Source organism: Bufo gargarizans, chromosome 5, assembly GCF_014858855.1.
Source record: "Bufo gargarizans isolate SCDJY-AF-19 chromosome 5, ASM1485885v1, whole genome shotgun sequence".
Classification (NCBI taxonomy): domain Eukaryota; kingdom Metazoa; phylum Chordata; class Amphibia; order Anura; family Bufonidae; genus Bufo; species Bufo gargarizans.
In genome coordinates this window covers 61,173,335-61,198,379 of record NC_058084.1, presented here as the reverse complement: position 1 = coordinate 61,198,379, position 25,045 = coordinate 61,173,335, and the positions used below count along the sequence as shown (strand labels likewise).

The window sequence follows — 25,045 nt, the reverse complement described above, 5'->3', positions numbered from 1 at the left end:
ACCCAGTCATTTAACCCCTCATATGCTGCTATAAATTGTAACTTCAACATCTGTGGGGTTAGGCAGAGGTAGGGGGCTCCTCTGCCTTCCAATTGGAAGTGAAATCGCAAGGATCTGATTGGTTACCATAATAGCCTGTGTCCTTTTGAAGTTTCCCAGGACTGTCATGGTTAACTGCCTTTAAATCTGTGCTAGAACCTCGGCTCAGCAGGCAGTGTCTGAAAATCCCATTAATTGCCATAGTATTTTATGGCGATCTATAGGACAATCAAATAGCAGATTGCATGTTCAAGTCCTAAAAGTTACTGTGTAAAAAGTAAAAAAAATATATTAAAATCACCCAAATATTAAAGAACCCTTTCCCAATTTTGCATACCATAAAAAAATCAACATAACAGGTATCGCTGCATCTCAAAATGTTAAAACTATTCAAATATAATATATTATACTTGCTCTGTGAATGCAATAATGTTTCACTTCACAAACACTACAAACCCTAATATAGCTCTGTAGTCAAATATAGTCAGAAAATGTAGATTTTTTAAAAAGGTTTTTATTAAAGTAGGAAAACAAAATAAAAACTGTACAAAATTGGTCTTGTCGTAATTATATAGACCAGCAGAAAAAAGATGTTATGTCATATTTAGCACACAGTGAATGCTGTAATATCAAAACCAAATAAACCTTGGCAAAATTGTGGGTTTATTTCATTTCACCGACAAAGTGTTTTTCCATTTTCCAATACAAGACATGATAAATTAAATAGTGCCATTAAAAGATACAACTCATTCCAGAAAAAAATTAAGCCCTCGACTAGCTATGTGAGTAGAAAATGTAAACAGTTATTTTTAGGCTCTTGTAATGTGGGGAGAAACTAAAATTGCAAAAATGAAAATGTGTCAAGTACTTAAGGGGTTCCATATATCAGCTTCCACAAAATAGTGATAGAGGTTTTCCATATACCTGTGTCCACAAACTTACTGCTTGAGGGTGATATACCAGCTTCAACTAACAACTGATTGAGGCATTCCATATATCAGCTTCACAAAATAGTGATAGAGGTTTTCCATATACCTGCGTCCACAAAATACAGATTGCGGGTTTTGATATATCTGCTTCAACTAACAACTAATTGAGGCCTGCCATATATCAACTTCCACAAAATAGTGATAGAGGTTTTCTATATACCTGCGTCCACAAAATTACTGCTTGAGGGTGATATACCAGCTTCAACAAAATAGTGATATAGGTTTTCCATATACCTGCGTCCACAAAAAATAGATTGCAGGCTTTGATATACCTGCTTCAACTAACAACTTATGGCCTGCCATATATCAGCTTCCACAAAATAGTAATAGACATTTTCCATATTCCTGCGTCCACAAAATTACTGCTTGAGGGTGATATCCCAGCTTCAACTAATAACTAATTGAGGCCTTCCATATATCAGCTTCCACAAAAAAGTGATAGAGGTTTTCATTATACCTGCATCCACAAAATTACTGCATGAGGTTGATATACCAGCTTCAACTAACAACTGATTGACGCCTGCCATATATCAGCTTCCACAAAATAGTGATAGAGGTTTTTCATACACCTGCATCCACAAAATTCCTGCTTAAGGCTGATATACCAGATTCAACAAACAACTGATTGAGGCCTGCCATATATACCAGCTTCCACAAATACTGCTCTTCTTTAGGGACTTTTGAACTGATTCATTTTGAAAATGACAGGCAGAGAAAGAGACAGGCCATTCTGCAGGGATGGTAGCGGTCCAGCAGATGCACCAGTCCGTAGCCTAATTGGGAAGTTGGAGAAGATGCATGTGATTATGTTAAAGGATGCACCATAGTATGTTTAGTGGCTCACTCAGCCTTCCGCTTCTGCACCTTCCTCATCCTCTGTATCTGCACCCTCCTCACTCTCTGCTGTGTGCACCCCCAAAGACAAGATAAGATAATCCTCTTGCCCATTGGCTGACTGCTGGTTGTCGGAACTGCTAGCCCGCCAACTACTGCCATATAAATTGGTGGACTGGGAGGCCTTTAGGAAATTTGTGGCCATTGGCACACCGCAATGGAAGTTCCCCGGAAGGAAATATTTCTCCCAGAAGGGCATCCCTGAACTATATGCCACGTTCAGCGGCAAGTTAATATATTTCTGGCACACAGTTTCTGTGCCAAGTTACATCTGACCACAGGCACGTGGTCTAGCAAACACAGGCAAGGAAGGTACATAACTTTTACTGCTTACTGGGTGAACCTTCTGACCGCCATCAAGCATGCAACCCATGGCACCATTGTGGATTTGGTGTTACTGCCACGGATTGCATGCAGGCCTGCCTCTTCTTCTCCTCCTCCTCCATCTTCTCCTTGACTGACTCCTCGTTTTCCACTGATACCGCCTCTTCCGCTGCACCCCCCAAGCTTCCCAGAATCTATTTGACGTGCCAGTTGAGACGTTGCCATGCTGTGCTGCGGTTGTTGTGCCTGGAAGCCAAAAGCCTCACCGTTCCTGCACTGCTTTCATTTCTGTGGTCACAGGCCGATCAGTGGCTAACCACGCTCAATTTAAAAGTTGGTAAAGTGGTGTGGAAACAGGGCAAAATGACACACGTGCCGTGTATGGCACACTTCCTGAACTTAGTCATGAAGTGATTTGTTGCCAAATACCCCAGGGTCCAGGGTGTCTTGCAGCAGGCCAGAAAAATCTCTGGCCATTTTAGAAGATCTTACACGGCCATGGTTCCCCTTGCTCATGTTCAGCGATGACACCACCTGCCCATCAGTGTCACAACTGAGAGTGAGGGAACCTCTCAGCGGTGCGATGTAAGAGGATGGATGGTAGCTGCTAGGCCAGGACCACAGGATCAGGGAGCAGGTCACCTCCTATCGCATCCCTAATTCTGACCCTGACTCCTAACCGCATGAGCCAACCCAGATGGTAGGAGGGCTCATACACCGGAACCTCGGGTCCCTACTAGCCCTCAGGGATCCCTGGACTAGGAGCAGGGTAAGACGACCTGTTCCTCCCAGACACGGACGGACAGGAGTCTCACTGGCCAAGCTGCAAGGAAGGGGGAACATATACAGACATATGGATATGGCAGGTGAACTACACCAGTTCCAAACCTACCTGCCACAGCCTTACTGACTGGAACCCATGCACCAGTACTGCTGTCCACACAAACACTGAGGAACAGCACACCACAAAACACACAGGTAACCAGGACATCCATAGCTGCAATAAACATAGAAAGGATAACAACATCAACTTAACATCATGCATAACTTTTTATGACCACAAGAGTGGCCCTCACTGGCAGATGGTATAAGACCAGGAAGATGACTCCAGGTTACCACAAGGCTGGAGTATCCCTCAGCTTCAGGACTCAACTGAGGCTAAATAGCCCAAGAAGCCACACCCACACAGAGACACACAGACACACCCAGTGTTCACACACTAAGAAGGGAGTTAACCCTTCCTACACCAGGCTAGGAACGGAAACCACTTAAAGGGAAATACACACATAAACATCACACTCCACCTGTTACCGCTGGCAAAGTCATGCGTGGCAAACATGTCCTGGGAATCAGCCAGAAGGCCGAGACACTGCCACCACATGCACACAAACAACACGCTGCCGCAGACAACCGCAAGTGAAGGGAAAATGTCACAGTGCACACCATAGGCTGTGACACTCCCACCCCTCAAAGCCCCCCCACCAAAAAAAAAAGAAGGGGAAACTAGTGAGGAACACAAAACAGGGATGGGAGAAGGAAAAAGTAGACCAGCAAATAAACAGCCCGGAGAGACCGCACTGACACTGCGTCCACTCTCTACTTACGTTCCCACTCCAGTCGCTGCCAACAGCCACTCCTAACCAGCACACAGCAGAAACACCAACGGAATGCTGCCAGCAGACGACCAGAGATAGGAACATAGAGAGGGACAAGGGATCACCAACGCGGACACGGAAGGCAAGGTGGCGGGGAATAAGCCACCAACCGCGCCATAAACGGTGAACCCCATAATACTCTCCCTCCGGAGAACGCGCATGCACCCCAAAAGCAGATGGCATGCTGCACCCTCTTTCAAAGGTTGCCAGGTAAGGAGCCATTGTGGTCATACTGTCACAGCTGAGGATGGGTAAAACCCTCAGCTGTGCGATGACAGAAGATAATGGTCGCTGTTAGGCCAGGACAGAAATCAGGGAGCAGGTCACCTCTTAATACATCCCTAATTCTGACCCCTAGCTGTATGAGCCAACCCTGATGGTAGGAGGGCTCATACTCCGTAACCTAGGGTCCCTACTAGCCCTCAGGGTAGCCCTGGACTAGGAGCAGGGTAAGACAACCTGTTCCTTATAGACACGGATGAACAGGAGTCTCACTGGCCAAGCTGCAAGGAAAGGGGAACATATACAGCATATGGCAATGGCAGGTAAGTGAAACAAATACCACACCTACCTGCCACAGACACACAGCCTGGAACACATGTACAAGTGCTGCTGTCCACAACAACACAAACGGACACAGCACACACACCATACATCACACAGGAACCCAGGAAACCATAGGTGCAATAAACACAGAGACCATAGAAACATCTTCATAGCATCATACATAAACTCATGACCACAAGGGTGGCCCTCACTGGATAGATAGTATATGACCAGGAGGATAACTCGAGCAAAACACATGGCTGGAGTACCCCTCAGATACAGGCATCCAGCGGAAGCTAAATAGCACAAGTAGCCACACCCACACACAGACACACCCACTGTTCACACACTAGGAAGGAAGTTAACCCTTCCAACACCAGGCAAGGGAAGAAAGCCACTTAAAAGGGGAAGTGTACAAACAACATCACACTGCACCTATTACCGCTGGCAACGACATGCGTGGCAACTATGTCCTGGGAGCCAGCCAGAAGGCCGAGACACTGCCACCTCATGTACACAACACCACATGTTGCCACGGGCAAGCACAAGTGAAGAAAAGTGTCACAATGCACACCATAGGCCGTGACAGTCAGGCATCTGATTTGTGACTGCCCCACATGCTGGAAACCCACCTTGTATATGCTTGATAGGCTGCTCCAGCAGAAACATGCTGTTAACGACTATCCATACAAACTCTGCGGCAGGACAGGTTCTGGGGAGCTTGGTTTCTTTTCACCGCCCCAGTGACTGCTCATGTCCGACGCATTCAGATTTCTGTGGTCATTTGATGAGATCACCAAATTGGACAGTCGCAGTCACGGCGCAATCAGTGACATCGTACCTTACGCCTTCTTTCTGGAGCGTGCATTGTGTTGTGTCATTGATCAAGCCGTTGAGGAGCAGGAGCTGGAAGATGATGAAGTCGCAATGCTGAATGAATTCCCAGGGGAGGCTACTCTATCTGACAAGTCAGCAGGAGTCTGAAGAGGAGTCAGAGGAGGATGGTGACTGGGGCGGGGGGAGGAGGAGCAAGAATAACAGTCTTTAAACTTTTCGGGGTTTCTTGGTGTTGTCCGTGGCTGGGGCAAGGAGACCGAGGATGAAATTCTCCTGGGCGATGAGCAGGAGCCAGGGCGCTCCACCATTTCCAATTTAGTGCAAATGGGGGCCTTCATGCTCCAGTGTTTAAAGAGGAACCCCCGTATAAAAATCATAAAGGTCAAGGACCTGTACTGGGTGGCAACGTACTTAGATCCCCGGTACAAACACAAAATGATGGATATGTTTCCAGCATCACAGAGGGCTGTCAGAATTCAGCATTTCCAAGCCTTGCTGCAAGAGATGCTGCATTCTGCTGTGCATTCTGCTGCACTGTCAGAGGAATTTCCACCCACAGCAAAACAGGTGCGGATACCAATCCTACCGCGCCTGCAAAAAGAGGGCGGCTTAAAGATGTGTTGGTCTCTTCGGATATGAGATCATTCTTGCAGCCAACCTATTGACAGCCGCCCTCCGGATCCAGCCTTAGGAAACGCCTAGACCGACAGGTGTCCTACTACATCGGGTTAATGGTCGATGTGGACGCCCTGAGAAGCGAGGAACCCCTTGACTAATGGGTGTGCTGACTTGACCTGTGGCCAGAGCTGGCACAATTTGCCATGGAACTCTTGGCTTGCCCCTATCTAGTTTCCTGTCCGAAAGGATGTTCAGCGTAGCAGGGGAGATTGTGACCGATAAGCGCACTCGCCTAGCTCACGACAGTGTGGACTACCTCACATTTAAAAAATTTAATGAGGCATGAATCTCGGAGGAATTCAACACCTGCGATGACCACGTATAATTGAATTTCCTCATGCCAGCCCACACATATCCGCCATCACCCAGAACAAAGAATGGTCCTTGCCTTGTGTATATACAGCGGCATAAAAGGCCTTTTATGTCAGGTGAATGCCTAATTTTTGGGGCCTGTACTGGCTGACAGTTAAATATTTATCCTGTGACCGCCTAATGCACCTCCAGCCACAGAATCCAAAGTTCTTTGCTGTCAGATGAATGCCTATTGCCTAATTTTTGGGGCCTATACTTGCCCGACAGTTTCATTTTTATCCTGTGACCGCCAAATGTGCCTCCAGCCACAGAATCCAAAGTTTTTTCCTGTCATGTGAGTGCCTATTGGCTAATTTTTGGGGCCTATACTGGCCGACAGTTACATATTTATCCTCTGACCGCCAAATGTACCTCCAGCGACAGAATCAAAAGCTCTTTGCTGTCAAGTGAATGCCTATTGCCTAATTTTTGGGGCCTATACTGGCCGACAGTTACATATTTATCCTTTGACCGCTTAATGCACTCCCAGCCACAGAATCCAAAGTTCTTTGCTGTCAGGCCTATTGCCTAATTTTTGGGGCATGTACTGGTCGACAGTTATATTTTTTATCTCTAGCCACATAATCACACCCCTGTCTCACTCCTCTGCCTCTCATTATGGTGGCATATGAACCGTATTCTCCATAAGGACCTTTCAATGTCACATAGTCATGTGACTGTTCCCCCCACCCTGTACTGTACCCCTCACCCTGTACTGTGCCCCCTTATACACTGCATTGTGCCCTCTTACCATACGCTGTGCATTGCCCCTAGTCATTCCCTGTACTATGCCCTTATTAAGTCATGGTATTGCAGTGTTATCCTGTCACTGTACAGAGTTGTTATCGGTCAATGTATGGCGGTGGTATCCAATAACTGGATGGCCATAACAGTACCCCTTTCCCTTCCCACGCCATCCTTTTTTAGACCTGGCATGAGCGGTAAAAATATGCAGCTTGCGGTGCTAAGGACCTTTCTGCCACATCTGTGTCAGAAATATGCCTAACATAGACGTATAATAAATGACCACCTAATTGTACTATTCGGGGGTAGGGATAATCTGTTATAAATATATAAAAATGAGTTTTTGTCTGTTTAGACGTCTGTCTGGACGTTCTTTATGCTCGACCAAACGACTGGACTGATCTTCACCATTTTTAGGACTTACTGTTCCGGAGATATTCCCAAAAAATGACTTGCATTAGCCATAAGAAGCCAGCAAGCCTTTCACTTAAATCTGAACTGCCAGTTACACGGTCACATGTCCCTTATTAGCTAATAGAAGCTCTCAGGTCCAACTCCAGGTTTCCATAACAACTGATCACAGGTTTTAGCAGTTTGCAGGTCCTTAAATATTCATTCATATGAGGTGTGTCAGTCAATATAAGTTCATATTTAATTTATCCAGGTTTTCATAACAACATAGCCATAAACTGTACACAAAGTCACATGTCCCTTATCAGCCAATTGGTCACAGTTAAAGTGATGGTCACAGTTAAAAGGGTGGGCACTGTGCAGGTCTCTTTTAAAGGGGTGGGCACTGATAAAGGGGCGGGCACTGTAGAGTTCACTGTTAAATAGGCGGACATTGTGGAAGTCACTGTTAAAGGGGCGGGCACTGTGGAAGTCACTGCTAAAGGGGCGGGCACTATAGAGGTCACTGTTAAAGGGGTGGCCAATGTTAAAGAGGCAAGCACTGTGGAGGTCACTGTTAAATGGGCGGGCACTGTGGAGATCACTGTTAAAGGGGCAAGCACTGTGGAGGTCACTGTTAAATGGACGGGCACTGTGAAGGTCACTGTTTAAGGGGCGGTTGCTAATTAAAGGGGTGGGCACTGTGGAGGGCACCGTTAAAGGGGCGGTCACTGTTAAAGGGGCAGCCACTGTGGAGATCTCTGTTAAAGGGGCGGGCACTGTAGAGGTCACTGTTAAAGGTGTGGTCACTGTGAAAGGGGCGGGCACTATGGAGTTCACTGTTAAAGAGGTGGGCACTGCGGAGGTCACTGTTAAAGGGGCATGCACTGTGGAGGTCACTTCTAAAGGGGCAGCCACTATGTAGACCACTGTTTAGGGCCTAGTCAATATTAAAGGGGCGGGAACTATGGAGGTCAATGTTAAAGGGGCGAGCACTGTGAAGGTCACTGTTAAATGGGTGGGCACTGTAAAGGTCACAGTTAAAAAGGCGGTCACTGTTAAAGGGGCGTGCACTTTGGAAGTCACTGTTAAAGGGCAGTCACTACTAATGGGGTGTCAACTGTGGAGGTCACTGTCAAAGGGGCAGCCACTGTTTAAGGTGCAGGCACTGTAGAGGTCACTTTTAAAAGGTTTGGCACTGTGGAGGTTACTGTTAAGGGGCGACCACTGTGGAAGTCAGTGTTAAAGGGGCAGCCACTGTGTAGGTCACTGTTAAAGGGGTGGGCACTGTGGAGGTCACTGTTAAAGCGGCGGTCACTATTAAAGAAACGGTCAATGTGGAGGTCACTGTTAAATGGGCGGGCATTGAGGAAGTCGCTTTTAAAGGGGGCAGTCACTGTTAAAGTGGTGGGCATTGTGGAAGTCACCGTTAAAGGGGCGGGCACCGTGGAGATCACTGTTAAAGGAACGGGCACTTTGGAGGTCACTGTTAAAAGGGCGGGCACTGTAGAGGTCACTGTTAAAGGTGTGGTCACTGTAAAAGGGGCGGGCACTATGGAGTTCACTGTTAAAGAGGTGGGCACTGCGGAGGTCACTTCTAAAGGGGCAGCCACTATGTAGACCACTGTTAAGGGGCTAGTCAATATTAAAGGGGCGAGAACTGTGGAGGTCAATGTTAAAGGGGCGAGCACTATGGAGGTCACTGTTAAATGGGCGAGCATTGAGGAAGTCGCTTTTAAAGGGGTCGGTCACCGTTAATGGGGTGGGCATTGTGGAGGTCACTGTTAAATGGGCGGACACTGTGGAGTCACTGTTAAAGGGGCGGTCACTGTTAAAGTGGTGGGCATTGTGGAAGTCACCGTTAATGGGGCGGGTAGTGTGGAGGTCACTGTTAAAGAGGTGGCCACTATGAAGGTAACTGTTAAAGGGGTGGTCAATGTTAAAGGGGCAGGCACTGTGGAGGTCACTGTTAAATGTGCGGGCACTGTGGAGGTCACTGTTAAAGGGGCGAACACTGTAGAGGTTACTGTTAAAGGGGTGGACACTGTGGAGGTCACTGTTAAAGGGCTGGTCACTGTTAAATGGGCAGGCACTGTGGAGGTCACTATTAAAGATGCAGTCATTGTTAAAGGGGCGGCCACTGTGGAAGTCACTGTTAAAGGGGCGGGCACTGTGGAGGTTAATGTTAAAGGGGTGGGCATTGTGGAGGTCACTGTTAAAGGGGCAGACACTGTGGAGGTCACTGTTAAAGGGGCAGGCACTTTGGAGGTCACTGTTAAAAGGGCGGGCACTGTAGAGGTCACTGTTAAAGGTGTGGTCACTGTGAAAGGGGCGGGCACTATGGAGTTCACTGTTAAAGAGGTGGGCACTGCGGAGGTCACTTCTAAAGGGGCAGCCACTATGTAGACCACTGTTAAGGGGCTAGTCAATATTAAAGGGGCGAGAACTGTGGAGGTCAATGTTAAAGGGGCGAGCACTGTGGAGGTCACTATTAAAGATGCAGTCATTGTTAAAGGGGCGGCCACTGTGGAAGTCACTGTTAAAGGGGCGGACACTGTGGAGGTTAATGTTAAAGGGGTGGGCATTGTGGAGGTCACTGTTAAAGGGGCAGACACTGTGGAGGTCACTGTTAAAGGGGCAGGCACTGTGGAGGTCACTGTTAAAGTGGCAGTCACTATTAAAGGTACGGGCAATGTGGAAGTCATGGTTAAAGGGGCAGGCATTGCGGAGGTCACTGTTAAAGGGGCAAGCACTGGGGAAGTCACTGTTAAAGGGGCAAGCACTGGGGAAGTCACTGTTAAAAGGGCGGGCACTGTGGAAGTCACTGTTAAAAGTGCAGGCACTGTGGAAGTCACTGTTAATGGGGTGGTCAATGTTAAAGGGGCGGACACTGTGGAGGTGACTGTTAAAGGGGCAGGTACTGTGGAGGTCATTGTTAAAGGGGCAGGTACTGTGGAGGTAACTGTTGAAGGGGCGAGCACTGTGGAGGTCACTGTAAAAGGCGTGGGCACTATTAAAGGGATGGGCAATGTGGAAGTCACTGTTAACGGGGCGGGCACTGTGGAGGTCACTGTTAAAGGGGCGGGCACTTTTAAAACGTGAAGTGCTGCACATTTGTATACATCAAACCGATAGAAAATAACATTTGTCTAGGCTCCAGCAGGGCACATTTTTGAGACTTTCCCTTTAAGATGCATAAAAATGGCTCCTGATTAAAATACATATTTTTTGTGGAAAATTTTACCAATGATCCCCCTCTGGTATGTCACTGTCCATGTTGTGGGTCTATTTGTGTACTTCTAGTAAGTGTTTGCTGGCTGCAAATATGACCTGTTTTTTCAGGTTAGGCTGCCATTAAAGTAAATTGGGTCCCGCCGCGAACGCGTGTTTCGCGAACATTTCATTGCGAACACGCGTTTCCCAATTGTCCCGGCCGATGTTTATCCATTATTAATCCTGTATAATATTTAAAGATGCACCAAATTCTTCACAGTGACCCACACTATTTGATGAATACGTTGCTAGCCACTTTTGTTTAACTTCACACCACCTATTAGTAGGCTTGCTTTGTGCCAAAATATTGGTGCAATTTTATTGCACATGGTTGCAGTCCCCACCAAGTTCTGGTAAGCCACAGCCTTTTCTTGCTACTCCACATCCCGCTGTTTACCGAATAACAAAAAGTGTCTAAAACACATAATAAATGTTTATTGGTTCATTTGTAAATTTGCTCTATTGGTTATATTTAGCAGTTGTAATCCTGTACAGAACCACTACACCTCACAGCTGAGATTTGCATCCATATCAGGCAATTCTTCGAGGTAAAAGGGAATGTGTCACCAGAAAATAACCTATTCCTTAAATCACATTTTTATGTTAAACATATTTTTTTAAGAATATTTGGTGAGTTTTTTTTAAAAAAGGTTTCCATGCCACTATCTATATAAAAAATATAAAAAATTATACAATGCTGCAATTTTTACACTGGCCACTAAGCTTATTTATAAGTCATGCTACTCTCTAAAGACAGGAAGTCTTAAAATATTTTAGGCCTAGTGGCTAGTGTGAAAATTGCAGGATTATATACAGTTTAAAAAAAATATATAGATACTGACATGAATTTTTTTTAAAAACAAAGCCTACCAAATATGTTTAACATTTAACTTTGATTTAAACTATAGGTCGTTTTCTGATGACACATTCTCTTTTAACACCCTAGACACCAGTCTAGAAGTTCTTATCTGCGATCACACAATATAGTTAGAGGTATACTTTGAAATCATGGCACGCCATAGAAACAATATTCTTTTCACCACTTGTACAAAGTAAGCCATAAAAAGCTGTTTACTCTATCATTCATTCTCTGAGTCAGCCTTGCACAAACACGACTTTATGCCATGCACAAATAGCAATCACAGAGACACTGGATGTGCACAAAGCAATATTCCGTACAGTGAACTCATGCTTACAATTATGGACACTTTTCACATGGCAGACTTCACAGGACACACTACATGTGGTATTTTACAGTAATTTGACCGAGTAGAGTTGCTGCAAAGTATAACTCTTGTTCTGAAAGTCATGGTGTGGTGTGGTATTACAGTACATGGTTTCTAGATGCTGGTTTAATCTTTTGGATATAAATTTTTGATACCGTGATAGCCAGTAGTAAGAAGTCTTGATGCTCTTAAAAAGAGAAACAATATAAAATATTGTAATTTAATACCTTTTAATAGTTAACTAAAATAAAGAATCTGGGGTTCCTTCTTCAGGGCAGAAATGAAAAGAATCTCTAAAGAAACATGGATATACAAGAAACAGAGAGGAAAGAACAGAGAGGGGGAGTAATAAATTGTAAAACACCAGCAAACAGAAGAACAGGACAGGTCTTGGAGAAAGAGTCATTAAGTAGTTTACAAATACGCTATGTGAAAGTTTACTTTTCTGAGCTTCTAGTCTTAATACTGGACAATAACAGCATTTGAATATTCTATATGCTTCCCAAGATACATAAACCTGACAATCCAGGAAGTTCCATCATATCTGGTCTCGGAACCCTCGCCGAAAAAGTCTTAGGCTGGGTCAAGGAAATCCTTAAACCAATGGTAAGAAATACCACCAGCTACCTCCAAGACACCACCGACTTACGGAAAAAAACTATCAATTATAGGTACCCTCTCTAATAGTGCCATCCTAGCCACTATGGATGTAGAATCATTACCAGGTGTATCTTGAGACTGAAAAGATTACTTCGGAGTCAGTGCTAAAACTCACCAAATTCATCCTAACACAACTATTTCCAACTTGGTGAGGATATATACCTACAGTGCATGGTAACTGTTATGGGCAGTAAAATGGCATCGCAGTATGCCATTCTCTTCGTGGAAAAACTAGAACGTGATGTCTTGGCTTTCTGCTCCACAAAACCCTTGTCCTACGTATGTTACATCAATGACATACTAATTGTCTGGACTGACTGAAGAAAAACTACTAAGGTTCTATGAGCGATTCAATCACTTTCATCCCACCAAAAACCTGACATTGAATTACTCACAAATGGAAATCAACTTTCTGGACATTACCATAAGTATTCAAAACATCTTAATACAGACATCCCTATATTGGAAACCCCTACATACCTGAGATGGGACAGCTTCCACCCCAAGCACATTAAAAAATCCATTGTCTACAGCCAGGTCATCACTTACAATTGTATCTGCTCCAGCACAACAGGATGAACACTTGGGCCACCTTGAGAGGATATTTATTCAGCAGGGCTACCATCCTACCACAATTCAGGACCAAATGAACAGAGCCACCAGGAATCAAGTCCTTAAATATTAACAAAAAGAAGGCAATGACCGTGTACCTCTAGTGGTGAATAGTGTTAAACAAATCAACTTGAAACAAATTTTATTTGATCAGAATATCAGGAAAACATAAAGGGATTCAGTCATGATATTTTACCCCTATAACCTAAACATATGCCCATGTCCGTACTAATAACATGAATCCTAAGCTGGCCTTATTAAACCTGCTTGTGGCTCTATTAACCCCAAAAACTGGTTTTTATAACCTGTCAATCACCTACCTAAGGTGCCCAAGGGGACGTCCGTTAATACAGGCTTCGTTGAGCGAAGTGCGCATGCGCATCAGGCAAGGTGCATGCGCACTTCGCTCAATGAAGCCGCTGCCAGGAGTCCGCACAGGAGCATCAGGCTGAGCCTAGTGTGCACAAACGGGATCTGGCAGAGGGACGAGAGGATTGCGGAGGCGGCGCGGAGGTGAGGAAGGCAGCACTGTAGACAGGGAGGGCTGCGATTAAGACAGGGAAGGCAGCGCTGGGCACCAGACGGCGATGGGTGCGGCCGGGCACCCGTATTAACGGATGTTCCCTTGGGCACCTTAGGTAGGTGATTGACAGGTTATAAAAACCTGTTTTTTGGGCTAATAGAGCAACAAGCAGGTTTAATAAGGCCAGCTTAAGATTCATGTTATTAGTACAGACATGGGCATATGTTTAGGTTATAGGGGTAAAATATCATGACAGAATCCCTTTAAATTCTCAACAATCCAAATTTTCTATCGCTTTGTTGTAACAAATCGTTGCTTTACTAAAATGGTGACAGCCATCCAATCAGCACCTACCCATCCCCTGTGATGTCACAGCCCTATAGACAGCCTAATCCCACCCGCTCTCCACCATTTTATAGTGAAATAAGCATAGGGACAGATGTGCAAAGTGCTAGAGACAGAGTTTAACAAAGCTTTAATTGTAGAATTTTGGATTGGCACAGTGCAGGGATAGTGTAGGGAGATTGTAGAGAGAGTTTTTAGACACTGTAGGGAGAGCATAGGGAGACTGCAAGGACAGTACAGGCTCTGTGTAATAGCCCTGTCAATCTTGTTTCACTGCCGTACCATTCATTCATAATCTGTTCTGTTATACATAGACTGACTGTGCTTCAGACTTATGAAGGAAAAATACTTGCACTCACAGAAGTAGATGCAATTCTTGTTTTTATTGCCACACGGAGGAATCAAATGTGACACGTTTCGACTCAACAAACGAGTGTTTGTCAAAACCGTTTTGACAAAGACTCAATTGTTGAGTTGAAAAGCGTCACATTTGCTTCCTCCATGTGGCAATAAAAACAAGCATCGCATCTACTTCTGTGAGTGTCGGTCTTTTTCCTTCATACATTGACGGGACGCCAACCCTGGACACGTGCATCGCGCAGCAGCAGTGAACGGCGGAGTGACGACTGTTACTCTGTGGTGTGCATCAGACTAAGTCTGAACAGCCGGTGTAATATATAGGCTCGTGTACCTAGTTATTCTGCTGCGCCATTAGTTATTAATCTGTTCAGTGATGCATAGACGTATGGTGCATCAGACACATTGTCAACAGATGGTGTAATATATAGGCACATTTTTTTCTAGTCTATCTGCTGCGCCATTCATACTTCATCTGTTAAATTACAGATTCAGTTACTGTATACTATAGTCAACAGACAGCTGCCTGGGTCTTTAAAAGGAATGCGCAGTGGCAAAAATGTTGTTGAAGCTGGCACAAGTAGCAGCAGAAGAAGGGGTGGTGGTAGCAGCAGCTGCAGCAACAGGCCAGAGCTTCCGCTGTCATCCAGCAGTCGTGTTTTGACCAACAATCCAGCTGTAGTGGAATGGTTGACTGTCTTCAACATCATCTCAGGTGACAACAGATACATACAGCCAGAAAAGAGTGGGTTCCTCTGACACCACACTTAGTTGGCATGGCCCAGAAACAACCTCTGTGCCCTCACCTCTGCTACTATTGCCACTTTCTTTTGCTGCTCCTTCTGCTCAGGAAGTTATACATGCTGCTGGTTCTGCTCCGCCTTTCAGCAAGGATGAGCTTAGTGAGGACAATCAGAAGCTACAGGCCAGCATAGACTTGGAGGAGAGGTCTGCTGCATCCTCCCTTAGGCAGACAACTACTTATAATGTTGGGTGGGAGCACATGTTGCGAGTGGTCTGGGATGTGGCCATGAAACTGGTGAGGGTGACATAAATGACGAACAGACAGTTGATGATAATTTAGATGACAGCACGTGGAAGCTGGGTGAAGAGAGGGCTTCATCATCGTCATCCTCAAGGGGTGAGGGTGGCAGCAGGTTCATGAGACAGCAACAGGTTGGCACTGTGACAATGAGCCAGCAGGGTGGAAGCAGTAGGAGATCTGGAACCAAACATGCCCTACTTATTTGCGGCCGTCAGGTGCGGATTGCTGACCCCATTCAAGCAATTTGCGGTCCGCAGCAAGGGCCCAGCCGGCACACATTCGTGTGCATGAGCCCTTAGGGTGAAGCAAATCACACTGCTAGAATAATGGTGGTGAGTTAGTAATATATGTAAAATAGAAAAACGAATGGATTGCTTGTTTAAACTCAGCTCTAGGATATTCTATTTCAGCAAAAATTCATATAAACCTCTTCTTGAAAGTAGTCACTGTCACATAAAAAATATTTATTTAATTGCCTTCAAGATTTAAACCCCTTATATTGATTATATGCTTCCTGATCATTACACCTTATCCAGCTTTATTAGCCTGACTATATAATATCTCAGGGATAATAGTGTTATGGTCATCCTTCTGCATTCTATTTTGCCACTAGAAATATTTTGAGGGAAGAGAATGATATGTAATCCAATGGTTGGAACTACATGCACAAGAGGGTCACATTCTGCGGCTAAAAAGAAGTGCCAGTGTAACATCTACCTTCCATTCAGTCCCCCCAGTGACCATTAGCAAATAGCTTCAATAACCCACAGCAATAACCGCAATGATGCAGCATAAATGTAGAATTACTGTCCACATCATCCATTAATGTCAATAAGCTACAGTACCATATAAAACAGGGTTGTGTTACATAGTTACATAGTTAATATGGTTGAAAAAAGACAAACGTCCATCAAGTTCAACCAAGGGATAGGTAGGGGAGGTGCTGAGTCCCTCAGAGTCAGATATGTTGTTTGCAGTGACTCTCTGTACTGGATAACAGGTGGTTGACTCAAACAGGCATTCCCTTTAATGCCAAAACAGGCATATAGACAAAAGAATTCCAATACGCAGGTTTTTTTTAGAGATGGAATTACAGAAGCATTAAGGCTGTGGTCACACAGTTTAGTTCTGGTAAAGGTGTTGCTTATGTTTTTTGTTTGAAGATATTTTTTCCTACTTTAAAGGGAAGCGGCCACCTGGGACATGCTGCATGATTTATGGACATCATGTTACAGAGCATGATAAACTAAGTAGGTTGGCATTTAGTTTTCTGGAAAATGATTCATTATAACCATCATTTTATTCATTTAGATTTCTGTCCTTTCTATACTTAGGAGTCCAGTGGGTGGTCCTATCCAGTGATTGACAGCCTTCTTTGTATGAGTGTACATACAGAGATAGTTGTCAATCACTGGACTCCTAATCATAAAATGAGCAGAAATTAAAATATTTTATTTTTTTTTTAAATGAATAAAATATGTTTTATTGGATCCTTCCCCATATACTGTAACTAATAGCATACTGCAATCTCTTCAGATCAAGCTTTTTCTTTTCACATGATACACTTGGTTATAAATCTATATAAACTGATTCTAGGCTAAGAGTCAGAGAGGTTAAAGGGGTTGTCCAGGTTATATAAAACTTGGTCAATCCCTGTAATTGGCCTAAAATGACAAATAAATGGCTACTCACCTGTTTTCTCTGCTGTTTCTTTTAGTGCTGTGCTCCGGTCCTCCCGCTGCTGACATTATCTTCTTGGCTCCAGCGCTGATGTTCCATTCAAAAGTCACCACTGCAGCCAATCTCCGGCCTCAGCTGTGCATTGGACATTTCTGCTGAAGCCAGTGATTGCCTGCAGTGGTGACCTGTGTCCACTAAACGTCACTGCGGCAGCCATAAAAAGCAGGAGTGGGGATTGGAGCGCAGTCCAAAAAGAAAACAGGAGAGTATCCATTCATTTGGTATTTTAGGCTCTTTGCAGGGGTTGCCCGAGCATTTATAAAGCTCAGACAACCCTTTTGAACATAAACTTACTAGCATGTGAGCTTGCCCCAGAAATGCCCAAACCCACCTAAGAACGCACACTTACATAAGCCCTGCCCCTTTTGAACCTAGGACAGTCCAAAAATGCTGGAGCTCTCTTCCAAAATAAGGGATTGTCTCTGCAAATTGACTGTAGAATCTATGTATACATATTATGAGAATGTAAGTGCTATAATAAAGTAATAGTCACTTTGCCGAAAAATCACATTCAGAATTTTCCACCTGTTCACTGGTGCAGTTTATACCAAAGTGCTGATTCTGTACTGCTCCTTAGTGATGAACGGCAGGGGTCATATTCGAATTTTGGATATTTTGCAAATATTTTGTAGAATATTCATCATATATTTGTATATTCGTTATATTCTAAATTCTTTTTTTTATGCAAAAATTGGCAAGGTAATGATCGCATTATATGCAATTATTGCGCTCTCAGTACAGGCGTGGGTTTAAAAATGAAAATATAGCACTATAGAATATAGTGCTATATATTCATTTTAGAATATTTTTCATTTTTCCATCTGAACACATGATTCCTCCCTACTTCTTGCTTGTGGGCCAATGAGTCATTTGCCCACAAGGAACTTAAGCAGGGAGGAATCATGACTTCAGATGGAAAAAAATTACGAATATTCTAAAAAAACTAATATATAGCACTATATTCAATATGCTGCTATATATTTGTTTTTTAGAATATTAGTCATTTTTTTCCATCTGAAGTGAACAAATAATTCTTCCCTGATTCTTGCTTGCGGGCCAATGACGTCATTGGCCCGCAAGCAAGAAACAGGGAGGAATCATGTGTTCAGATGGAAAAAAATGACGAATATTCGTCATTACGAATATATAGCACTATATTTTAAATATTTGTGAATTCTCGAAGTGTCGATATTCGCGATTAAAATTTGTTATTCGAATATTCGCGCTCGACACTTCTGCTCCTCCATTCTTTATTACTGTTTCTATCACATTCATTAATTATGTCTTCTGTATTATCCCCATGTTTTAGATAGTTCTCCTGGAGAATCAGTCATCATGAACGGAATTGACAATGGGATCAACAGCCTGTGTGCAATTTGCGGAGATAGAGCTACAGGAAAGCATTATGGTGCATCCAGCTGTGATGGTTGCAAAGGTTTCTTCAGGCGTAGCATCAGGAAAAACCATGTTTACTCTTGCAGGTACCGTATTTTGCACATTCGATGTCCATCAAAGCTATTTATTATAATTATATTCCAGACCAAAATATTACTTACCAACTTGCCAACCTTACAATAAACATTATGGCTCATACACACGGCCATATTCCAGCTCCTCTGTACAGCACAAGTGTATGGGCCCTTTCTGTTCCACTATATGCTTGGGGTTTTATACAAAGTGATAGAGTTTTGTTTATGTTGGATTTCAATTGAGTCCAAAAAAAGGGGCATGCTCCATAAAATTCCATATATTTCCATACATACACTATGACAACAGACAAAACCTGTACTGCAGCACACTGAGGCCTTGTGGCTTTGCACTGGGGAGCCTCCCAGCCTATTACACTCCACTGTGCCGCGCACCTGCTCATAACAAAATAGCATTCATTAATCCTGAAATATATGGATATATCAAATAATGACAGTAAGGATGTCTTGTAGCTTTAGAGGGGTTTTCTGAGCTTATCTTAAAGCCTTCCAGGAAAACGCCTTTAGGTTGAGTTCACACATAGGCACAGATTTATTACTATACATGCCCTTCAATGTAGGTGAAAAATTACGTTCAGTTTGGTGCAAAAGGTTGCCCCTATTGGTTTAGACAGTTTTTTGTTGTGATGAACAAGGGGGTGTGGCTTAGTTTTAAAGGTATCATTCGGGGGGGAGAAAGCCGTGGGCTAAAATGCAACTTTCTGTGCCAAAATCTGCAAGACAGAAAGCCAACTGAAAATTTTCTAGTACAAAGGAATTTTGTATTTACTAAGGAGTGGACAGGTGTTTTATAGGGAGTTACATTTTTAGCCATATTTAAGGGGGTAAGCCCATTTTGGATATTGGGGGCATATCACTAGGATATGCCTGCAATATCTCATAGGACCAATTCCCACCTCTGGGACCCACACCTATACTTAGAACAGGGCCCACAAAGTGCCAGAGTGCACACCTCGCACACGTGTCCGCCCTCCATTCATTTCTGTGGGAGTGTTGAAAAAAGCTTAGCGCTGGCTCAGCTATTTCTGTCAGCCTGATACAAGTGAATAAATAGGTGGTTGCGATTGCACGGTGTGCTTCCCATCCTATTTAATGTGACTTCTGTAGAAATGAATGGAGGACAGCCACGTCTGTGTGATATGCCCCCTATGTCCAAGATGGGAATAATCCCAAGTGCACTCAAGACCTCAGGTGGAGTACAAACTGATGGCACCTTTATAACAAAAAACCTTTGGCTTTAGACACAGAAATCACTAAGTAATTTGTGTGACAAATGTAACAATAAATTGCTTAAAAACAGACTACACTCCAAAAATGTAACTTCAAATATTACCCTCATAATACATTATCCCCCTCCCCAATAATTTGCCAGATTTATCACAGTAACAGATGCTGGATGATAAATCTGGTGCATTTTTAGACTGTCTAGCCACCACCTATTAGTTGACTTACTTTGCACCACAATTTTGGCTTAGTTTTGGCACACAGTCACATCTTAAGCTGTGTCTCCTTTTCATGAAGCCACACTCTGCTTTCTGCTAAGCCATGACCAAATGTTGAGAGAAGACACTTAGTAAATGTAAGGCATGGCATGTGTGCAAGAATCCTGGTGCATTTTCATTAGTAAATCTGCCCCTATGTTTCCACTGTTTTACTACTGTGTTAGTAGCCAAATGGAACTACATTGCTAAGGACCCCAGCCCAGCTGCGTGCCCACCCCTACACTCCTAAAGCTATGGTACACACAAAATACAGTACCTGCAATAAAATGTATGTTAGACCTCATATACAATCTCCTGCCTAACATAACTTGTTTAACATAGCCTAATTACAGCATAGATAATATAACATGGAAAAACATAACGTGGTGGTTATCACTTCACTGCCTGTGGAGTTCAGAGGTATGGTAGTTACGTATCTTGACAGTCCTCATTGGGACACCCCATTTCAAGCTGTAAAGCGTCATCTAATTAAACAAGACATAGTACTGTGAAGAATAGAAAAATAAAAAAAAAACGATATGACATACTGTATACAGTAGATTCCCATAGAATGTAATGTATGCCTATGCCTCATAAATATGTCATGGTGCATAACGTCTTTCAATTTTCTAGATTTAGCAGACAATGCATTGTTGACAAGGATAAAAGAAACCAGTGCAGATATTGTCGCCTGAAAAAGTGTTTTAGAGCTGGAATGAAAAAAGAAGGTATTTTATATGTATGATTTTACTTTGCTGATTTGCTGTCATTTTCTGAATACCATTAACAAGGTTCTCTTGTTTCATAATGACTTTTGTATATGTCCAGAGTACTCCAAGCACTGCATAGTTTGCCTTATGTACAATATATTGCATTGGGACGCCTACACATTATACCTACAGGAGCTTTTATAACATCCCATTCTAAATCCATAGGAATTAATATGTAGTTGGTCCCCCACTTGTAGCTAAAACAGCTTCCACTCTTCTGGGAAGGCTTTCTACAAGGTTTTGGAGTGTGTCTGTGAGAATTTTTATCCTATTCTTGCAGAAGAGTATTTATGGGGTCAGACGCTGCTGTTGGACGAGAAGGCCTGGCTCATAATCTCCATTTTATTTAATTTCAAAGATGTTCCGTTGGATTGAGTTCAGGACTCTGTGTGGGCTAGTCAAGTTCTTCCAAACCAAACTCACCCAACCCTGGCTTTGTGGACCTTGCTTTGGGCACTACGATACAGTCATGCTGGAACAAACTGTTCCCACAAAGCAAGAAGCATAAAAAATGTCCAAAATATCTTGGTATACTGAAGCAGTAAAAATTCCCTTCACTGGAACTTGGGGGTCTAGGTCAACCTCTGTAAAACAACTCCATAGCATTATCCCTCCACCATCAAACTTTACAGTTGGCACAATGCAGTCAGACACTTAACATGAAAACTCAGACTCATCCATCAAACTGCCAGATAGAGAAGGAAGATTCCTCACTCCACAGAACACTTTCCACTGCTCTAAAGTCCAGTAGTGGTGTGCCTAACGCTACTCCATCCAATACTTGATATCGTGATTAGGGATATAATGCTCGCATGCAGTTGGAGCCCATGCCACAAAATACTCGGCACACAGTTTTTGTGCTAATGCTAATGCCAGACTATTGGTGAATTTGAAGCACTTAGTGACTCCTCTCTGTAGCTTACTTAAAAATTTAGTGAATCCTAAACACCTCCACTTTGCAATAATCCCACTCACAGTTGATGGTGGTATATCTAGGAGGCGAGAAATTTCACAAAAGCGACTTGGTGGCCTCATATTACATTACCATGGTCAAATTCAGTGAGCTCTTTAGAAAGGCCCATTCTATCACAAATATTTGTAAAGGCAGACTGCAAAACTAGGGGCTGGATTTTAAAGACATTTGGCTCTGGGACTGAATGAAACACCTGAAATCAATGATTAAGAGGTGTGTGCCCCATACCCTTGTCCATCAAACTATGGAATGCTCTACTCCAGAGGAACAGTAATAACGGCAGATACCATGTCAACATTTTGAAACTAGATGCTTATCTAGTAGGAAATGGCATGGATGGTTATAATTTAACAATTAATATTGTACAATTGATTTGAGAAAGGTTGAACTTGATGTACATGTGTCTTTTGTCATCCTATGTAACTATACATTGTACCTGTTTCTCAAGTTAGCACTTTCCTTCCCCTTTTCGCGACTTTACTGCCTCCCGGCAGGATTTTTCCACGCAGAACTTCCTGTTTTCATTAGACTCCGGTTGGGTTTTGCGCTATAATGTTTCATATGGTGTGCTCAGCTTGCTACACTGTTCCCTCTTGAGTAGTCACATACTCTACATCTTCCCTCTTCATGTTACCTGAGTGGAGCAAGCCCTGTGAATCAGAAAACTCAGGAGGACGCTGATGAAAACAGGAAGTAAGCCATGTAAACATCAATTTAGTGAAGCTAAAATAAAGGGGAAGAAACGTTCTGACATGAAAAACAGGAACTGTACATGGGGCAAAAATATCCAGTGATTGTGGTTCTCTATGAAACTGGGGAATCCATTTAATTTAGTTTTTAGTCTTATGTATTTATTAGAATGGCTAGAATTGTGACTGTGATCATTTGCATGATGGACATCAATTTAACTTATGTAAACTTACTTCCACAGAGGTACACATACATACCTATTCCATTGCACTTCATATACTCACATGTCAGTGAGTCACAGACATGTGCTGTCCGTGATTCACACATCCTTGCTTTTATAGTGACCGTGGGTCAGTAGAGAAACAAAGGAGACATGCCTTACTTTGGTCAAGGATGCAGACCAAATGCTCCCATTCAAGACTATGGCCTCATGCACACGACTGTGCAGTTTTTTGCGGTCCGCAAAAAACAAAAGCCGCCTGTGTGCCTTTCACAATTTGCGGAACGGGCGGCCCATTGTAGAAATGCCTATTCTTGTTCGCAAAACGGACAAGAATAGGACATGTTCTATTTTTTTTGCGGGGCAACGGAACAGAGCAACGAATGAGGACAGCACACAGAAGTGAAGTGAATAGGTCCACACCCGAGCCGCAAAAACTGTGGCTCAGATGCGGACCCGAAAAATGGTCATGTGCATGAGGCCTATGTGTGAGTGTTTTCACTGATCAAGGAAGGAGATGATCTAGAATTCCCTTTTTCAGTCTAAAAGTGCATGTGTAAACTCACATAGGACAAAAACCGACACACCGACCAAAATAGGACCCTTCAGAGACATTACGGATAAAACAGTAACTTCTTGCCATCAGCACTGACATGGATGTGAGAAACAGGCCTTAAAGGAAATCTGTAGCCTGATTTTGGACCATTATCTACAGTAATACATGAGTAGTACTGCAGATATGGAGCCCAAATCACTATTTTTTATTTTTAAACTGCCCCCGTTCACCTGCTGTCAGCACTCAGAGCTACATTGAAATACATTGTCAGCATATGAGTTCTCTCCATTATGTTAGAACAGCACAGTAGTCTGGACTGTGTATTTCCATGCAGCTCTGAGTGCTGATAGCGGGGAAACTGGGGGCGGTATGAAAAAAAAAAGATCTAGACTCTTTATCTGCAGTACTACGCATCTATTACTCTATATAATAGTCCAAAATGGGGGGGACTGATTCCCTTTAGATAGAATGTTCAAAATTATGAACCCTGGAAAGTGCACCATTTTATCCATGACTGTGTCTAGTATTGCAGCTCAAGTGAATGGAGCCGAGCTCAAATACCAAACACAATATTGATAAAACCTTCATAATTGTAAATTGTAATACTCTGTTAAAGGGGGTACAATTTAACCTTAGGGCACTACCACACTTGTGTGATGGTTACAGCGGGCTCAAATTAAACTAATTAGGATGGCACTATAGGTCTGCATGGTTAATGGCCAGGCAGTATTGCAACACAACCACAAAAATGTGGTCATACCCTTAGTTAGCTTGGCATAAACTCAAGTTATGGGGCCACAATGTAAATTAATTTTGTATGTATATTGTACATATATTTATTCATTTATGCATTTATAAATATTTCCCCTCATTTTTATTCAATAGCTGTTCAAAATGAAAGAGACCGTATAAGTACAAGAAAAAGTGTTTTTGATGGAAGCAACATCCCCTCCATTAACACATTGTCACAAGCTGAGGCTCTGTCTCGTCAGGTAAAAAATGGCAGTCAGACGATCATGTATTAAATGTCTTTCTACTTATCTCTATTAAAATGCATTGTATTTGAGAATATATATATATATATATATATATATATATATATAGGTCCTTCTAAAAAAAATTGCATATTGTGATAAAGTTTATTATTTTCTGTAATGTACTGATAAACATTAGACTTTCATATATTTTAGATTCATTACACACCAACTGAAGTAGTTCAAGCCTTTTATTGTTTTAATATTGATGATTTTGGCATACAGCTCATGAAAACCCAAAATTCCTATCAAAAAAAATTTGCATATCATGAAAAGGTTCTCTAAACGAGCTATTAACCTAATCATCTGAATCAACTAATTAACTCTAAACACCTGCAAAAGATTCCTAAGGCTTTTAAAAACTCCCAGCCTGGTTCATTACTCCAAACCGCAATCATGGGTAAGACTGCCGACCTGACTGCTGTCCAGAAGGCCATCATTGACACCCTCAAGCAAGAGTGTAAGACACAGAAAGAAATTTCTGAACGAATAGGCTGTTCCCAGAGTGCTGTATCAAGGCACCTCAGTGGGAAGTCTGTGGGAAGGAAAAAGTGTCGCAGAAAACGCTGCACAACGAGAAGCGGTGATCGGACCCTGAGGAAGATT

General features: G+C 43.1%; 1 protein-coding gene across 2 annotated transcripts in view; it reads left to right on the top strand.

Annotated features, from left to right (window-relative positions):
- Nucleotides 1-25,045, top strand: part of HNF4G (hepatocyte nuclear factor 4 gamma) — a 166,834-nt gene that overhangs the window by 101,879 nt on the left and 39,910 nt on the right. For both annotated transcript variants that reach the window (XM_044293880.1, XM_044293879.1), the window contains 3 exons: nt 18,538-18,709; nt 20,830-20,924; nt 24,291-24,397. In XM_044293880.1, coding sequence (XP_044149815.1) covers nt 18,564-18,709; nt 20,830-20,924; nt 24,291-24,397 — 348 coding nt within the window. In that variant the 5' untranslated portion in view covers nt 18,538-18,563. The remainder of the gene's footprint in view (nt 1-18,537; nt 18,710-20,829; nt 20,925-24,290; nt 24,398-25,045) is intronic.